This window comes from Natator depressus, chromosome 3 (genome assembly GCF_965152275.1).
Source record: "Natator depressus isolate rNatDep1 chromosome 3, rNatDep2.hap1, whole genome shotgun sequence".
NCBI lineage: Eukaryota > Metazoa > Chordata > Testudines > Cheloniidae > Natator > Natator depressus.
In genome coordinates, this window is record NC_134236.1 from 193,625,506 (window position 1) to 193,631,505 (window position 6,000).

The 6,000-nt window shown below is 47.5% G+C and overlaps 1 protein-coding gene and 1 long non-coding RNA gene across 4 annotated transcripts in view; one reads left to right on the top strand and one right to left on the bottom strand.

Annotated features, from left to right (window-relative positions):
* The window catches only part of ACTR2 (actin related protein 2), a 43,314-nt gene extending 42,437 nt beyond the window's left edge, over window positions 1–877 (bottom strand). For both annotated transcript variants that reach the window (XM_074949561.1, XM_074949562.1), the window contains exon 1: window positions 773–877. In XM_074949561.1, coding sequence (XP_074805662.1) covers window positions 773–820 — 48 coding nt within the window. In that variant the 5' untranslated portion in view covers window positions 821–877. The remainder of the gene's footprint in view (window positions 1–772) is intronic.
* Window positions 878–954: 77 nt separating this feature from the next.
* LOC141984225 (uncharacterized) lies at window positions 955–5,566 on the top strand. 2 transcript variants are annotated; one of them, XR_012638692.1, is made up of 3 exons: window positions 955–1,070; window positions 3,804–3,958; window positions 5,125–5,566. It is a non-coding gene; the product is annotated as an uncharacterized LOC141984225 (long non-coding RNA). The 2 variants fall into 2 exon arrangements; XR_012638693.1 differs by lacking the exon at window positions 955–1,070 and adding an exon at window positions 1,633–1,881.
* Window positions 5,567–6,000: the final 434 nt, after the last annotated feature.

Consider the following 6,000-nt stretch of genomic DNA (forward strand, 5'->3'; position numbering starts at 1 on the left):
GGGGGAGCGGGGGGGGGGGGGAGGAGAGCAGGCCGGTGCTGGGAGGGTGGGGGAGGAGATCCTGCCCATGAGGAAGAGGGGAGGAGATCCTGTCCGGGGGAGCGGGGGGGAGGACAGGCCGGTGCCGGGAGGGGGGGGGAGGAGATCCTGCCCATGGGGGAGGGGGGCCAGGCCGGTGCCGGGAAGGGAGGAGGAGATCCTGCCCATGGGGGAGGGAGCGCAGGCCGGTGCCGGCAGGGGGGGAGGAGATCCTGCCCGGAAGGAGGGCGGGGGGAAGAGGTGGGCAGGCCGGCGCCGGGATGAAGATCCCGTAGGGCAAAGCAGGCAGGAGCAGGCCGGGACGGGAGAGGGATCCCAGCAGGGGGAGGAGGGGCGGGCGGCAGGCCAGGAGGGAAGGAAATCCCAGTGGGGGGGCGGGCTGGGAGGGAGAAGGGGATCCTGCCCCGAGATCCTATGGAAAATCCCAGGGGAAGTGGGCGGGCGGCAGGCCGGGAGGAAGATCCCAGCGGCTAGACGGTGCTGGGAAGAGGGGAAGGAGATCCCGGTCGGGTGAGGCGGGCAGCGAGCCTGCGCCAGGAAGGGGAGCGGATCTCGCCCGGCGGGGCGGCGGATCTCTCGAGCGGCCCCTTTCCCCCGCTCCGCCCGCAGCGAGCTGTGCCGAGTGACAGACGCTGGGGGCGGCCGGGCCCCGTGAGCGGCCCCGCTGCCGGTCGCTGCCCCGGGGGGCCGCAGCCCCAGTCCCCTGCCCGGTGCCCGGTGCCCGGCCGCTCACCCCGGTGCCGTTGTCGCACACCACCACCTTCCTGCCCAGCGCGTCCATGCTCCGCACCGCCCGAGCCCGCGCCGCCCGCCGCCTGCGCTCCGCGCTGCCTGACGCGCCGCCGCCGCCGCCGCCGCCTCCAATCAGCGGCCGGCTCGGCGCTGCCGCCTGCAGTTCCCGCTGCGGTCCGACCCCTCGCGGCGCCCAGGCTTCTGTCGGGTCCGCTCCGGCCTGGCCTTTGGGGTTGTCATAGCGGCGGCTCCTCCGGCAGGGCGCGGCGCCAGTGACTGCGGCCAGGAGGCCGTGACAGGTGATCGGGGCCGGGCACGGCGGGATTGCTCCGGGCAGTCAGCGCCCCCCCCCCCCCGACAGACAGAGAGCCGCACCCCCGGCCCCAAGACCCCCAAGACAGCGCCACCCCTGCCCCCTCCCCTATCCCAGACACCCACACTGCACCTACCCCGCCCCCAGGCACTCCTCTGCCCCAACCCTCGCAAACACCCAGCCCCACCGCGCCCCTCACCCACACGTCCCACCCCCAGTAGGCGCACACACAGCTCCAATACTGCCCCCCCCACCCCTCTACCCCCATAGATACCCCACTGCCCCAGCCTGACACAACCCCCATCCCTATGGACATCCCCTCCTTGGCCCACTGCTCCATAATTCCCCCACGTACACTGGCCCGCCGCCCACAGCTCCACAACCTCCCCCCGCAACTGCCCCCGGTAGATACATCCTCCTACTGCCCTCGAGTTCCGGCATCCCGCCCTCGTGGGTTTCCTCCCATCCCACGGCCCTAGAGGGCCACAACCCATCCCCATGGAAATCCCCCAGTGCCCCAGAGCTCCACAATGTCTCACCCTTGTGGACCTCCCTCTCACCCCCTGCCTGAGAGCTCCTCAGCCCCATGGACACCCCTGCTCCAGAGATCCATAACACACCCATGTCCAAATATTCCCTCTACAACACCCCTCCCTCATCAGCCAAATACCTAGGAGAAATTACTAGGCCCTCTGAGTTATTTAGGTATCTGCAAACCTAAAAGATTGACTTCCTCTACTCATTTGAAAAATATGGAATGAGGTCATCAGGCATGTTCTAACAAGGAACTACCTGAGGCAAGGCACCTTATGTATAATCAGAAATAGTTGGTGTTATCAGTGTATTAAATCCAGTCTTTAGTTGAGCTCAATACAGGCAAGGGGAGGGATAAATGATCATTTTACTGTACATGTTTCCATCTAGTTTCATTTTCTGATGCTTTACATATAATGAACTTATTAGACTATTCATTTTTGTTGTTTATAAATATAAAATGACACAGTGGCCAGTTTTAAATAACTACCTTTATATAGTTAAAAGGACTTTAGTACTCTTACCCTTTTGGTACAATTTTTACCATCTCATATTTACAATCTCTAAATAGAATGTCCTTCCCTAACAGTTTTGGGCTTTTCTGCTTGGCAAACATTTTGCATTTCTCAGTGGGTTCCAAATAAAGAATGAAATAAACATGTTTTCTTACTTTGCTTCTTAACAGCTGCTTTTTTTGCACACCCCAAATTCCCCTTGACTTCAGTGACATTTTTAAGATGGACAAGAAATGTGGTATCAGATCCTCATTTTTTCTCTTGTATCACTGCAGATGTCAGGCCAACATTGGAAGTAGTGTTTTCTAATTAAACATAGTGAAAGGCACATAAGCACAATATTGGGGGGTCCTAAATAAATAGTGGCCATTGTGTTGTTCTTTGATGCCTTTAAAATATTAAATTTTTAAGTGCAATCTTGGGGAACATTCAGATTTTTTAAAAAAATCAGAATTTGGGTCTAATACTTGACAGGTTTTTAAACTAATTATGTCCAGATTTTGAGAATGATGAAAAAGACAGGGTGCTATGTAGTAGGACAAGGAGGCTACCCAAGCAAAGATGGAATAATTCAATGTGATACAGCTATAATGGAAGGGCTACATCCCGGTCATTTTGGAGTGGCAGCAGCTTTGACTGGGCATGACTGTACATTTATATATAAAATTATATACATACATACACACACACACACACACACTTTTTAAAAATGTGTGAAGTTTTGGGATAAAAGTGAGGGCCTTAAAGTTAGAACTGTGCAAATAACTTATTTTTTGCTTTGCTAGCTAGCTGAACCGAAATTTGTTTTAAAAAAAAAAAAAGTTTCAGGTTGACTTGAAATGAAAGCTTTAGTACTTTTTGGTGAACTGACAGTTAAAAAAAATTGTTTTTGATCCGAAATGAAATGTTTGATTTATTAACTTTTTTAAAATGTAATTGAGGTAAACTTAGTTTTCAAACAAACTTGAAACATTTCTTTTACAAAATGTCAAAAAGTGCAATTTTGGAGGAATTTTTTTTGAGGATTTGGCGGAGGAGGATTGACCAAAACAGTTGGGGGAATTAGACATGAAGTTGCAAATTGTTTTGGCTGACCCAAATGTGCATTTTATGGTGAAAAAGGTTTTGTCTGAAAAATTTCACCCAGCTCTACTTGTGGAACTGGTTTAGAGCAGTTTTTTATGGAAACCTAATGCCCATCAATCCTGAAATATTAACTAACAACTGAGGCTGACACCACTCAACTCATTTACCCATAAGGTTGTGTGGTTCAAAATACAACACCAAAACCAAACTCATGATTTATCAGAGCTGTGTATTTTGAACATTACTTTATAGTGTAGAATATTGTTTTTGAAGTCAAAGGGTCTAGGGCAGAAAAATCTTGCAGGAGAAAACCTAGCAATATATAAACTTAGCACAAAATATTAAGAGTGCAGTGTAAATTTGTTCTGTATCTAGTCTGTGTTTGTTATGTTTAGGCCAAGATAGAAGCTCTAGTTGAAAGTCATAAAAAAAAAAATCCTTCCTATTCTTGGAACCTAATATTTGTATATGTCTTGGTTTTAGTTTTAGGTATTTTTATCCCTTGTTTTTGTTGTTGTACTGATTTAGAAAAAATAACCATTGCATAAAAATTGTGTAAAAATGTAATTTTCATTCTGAAAAAGAATTGGAACACCACTTGCTGTAACTCAAAGTCATGGAGACAACTACTCACTGTATGCTGGTTAGAAAGGGTGCTGTGGCATTTGCAAGAAAGCAGGACTTCACAATAGAAGATCATAAAAACCTGATGACTAAGCAGAGTGCTGAAGCTTATCAGGTAATGTACTGCACCTGTCCTGTATTGATATGAATGGATTTTCATGGGCTTTCATATTAAGAGGTCTCTCTGAGCTATCTTGATGTGCATACACACAGAAGCCACACTAATGTGAATGGGAGTTACCCGCACACATAAAGAGAAAAATAAACTCTAAAGGCCAGATTCTGTCCCAGAGTTCTTTGCTGTACTAAATGAAAAGGGGGTGCAGTCAGCTCCCTTAATATTTTGGTCAGCCCCAACCTAGTTCAGAGCAGCGTGAGTTGTTCTAAATGCTGCCATTTGGTAATGGTGACGAAGAGACTGTCTGCAAGCTGGGAGTTAATGGCACACAGTGCCCTGCAGCTGCACCACTACCATACCTGTTCCAACCCTTGCTCCCACTCCTCACCATGTCCTTTACACCTGAGGGTGCGGGGGTACACTTACTCTTTGCCTGCTGTGGAGTTGAGGCCAGTTTCTACCCACATTGAGCAGAGTCAGGGGAGAGAAACTGCACCTGAAGTGTTACCAGGAAATGTTTCCTTATTATCAAACTAGTCTTCATTGTTTTGATCTATTTTTTTTTTTTACTGTGCTGTATTATTCTGCTGCCAAGATTAACATATTAATACAAAAGAACCTCATTAATCTAAACTTCACTAAACAACACATTTTGTAGTCCACACAAAACTAGCCCTAAAATTGACTAAACATTACATAGGATTTGGTGGACTGTAAAATAGTATATAAAACAAGTCAGAAATGTTTAGCAAGTGCAACTACTTACAATTTTTATAAGCCATTTGACAGATAGGCTGGCTCCTCCTGCCGTAGCAGATTATGACCACCTCATTACAATAAAGCATCTCTGAGTTTCCCAAATGTCAAAAATCCAAATCACCACGTTAACAACCACTTGTTCGTGGCCCAAAAATTGTGTTGAAACCAAAAGTTATGAAATCCTGATTTTGCTAAAGTTCTGAATATCTTGTGAGACTATTGTAAAATTGGGGTATATCTCTATTGTATTTTGCCAATTTGGTTTCATGTTTGATTGCAGAATGCCATTTTTATTGTAGATGAATGTGTTTTCTTTGTAATGAAATTACTTATGACTATTATGAGAAAAATAAAGGGAAGGACTTTGATCAGAATTCTAAAGCTAACTCATTTTTCTTTCTCAGTTACACTAATTCTGGTTGGATGATGCTGGAAGGAGCTTAACTACACAAAACCTTTCTGTGGAAATTGCAATGTTCTTTTGTAGATCCAGCCCTATGATTCTAGAGATAGAGACTTTGACATCTAAAAAAATATATATATTTTTATGTGGAGGGGGGAACATCTTTAACATTTCTTTGTGGGGTGGTGTAACAGGGTGCTGGACACGAACTGCTGAGTCCAGCCCAGTCCTCTGTCAGGCCAGCTCCCATTAAGGGAGAGAAATTGGAGCTGGCTAGAGAAACTTGTGCCTGATTGGCAAAGGGGAAATAGCTGCCAGGTGGTTAGCCTGGGGCTGCATAAAAGCCTCAAAGGAAGGAAAGGGGGAAGCCAGAGAGTGGAAGCTTGTCTCTCATAGCTGTAGAGGCTGGGAAGTCCTTCAGATGGAAACCCCCCATGTTGTATATGGTGAGACGGTGGTGGGATTTTATGCTGTAAATAAACTGCACCAGTGATTGCGGAGCCAGAAGGTCTCTTAGTGGTTTTTGGAGTAGAGGCAGGAGCAAAGGGGGTCCTGCTATGCCCTGTTACAAGTGGGGAAAACTTTCTTTTCTAGCCCTCAGGCACTCTGGAGTGGACTCTCCACTGCCTTGCACACTGTGTAGTTATTTAGACCTGTGCAAAGTGGGTGGGAAATGCTACGAAATTAGATCTCTTCATTCACTTTTGCCATTGGTAGCATTTTACACTCTCATTTTACAGGGGTAAACTACATGAGTTCTCAGGAGTGGAGAATGAAGCATCCTAAGGTCTGATTTGAAGGGGGATTGAGCACCCATAATGCCAGCTGAAGTCAGTGGGACATCTGGGTATTCATAACCTCTGAAAATGAGGTCCTA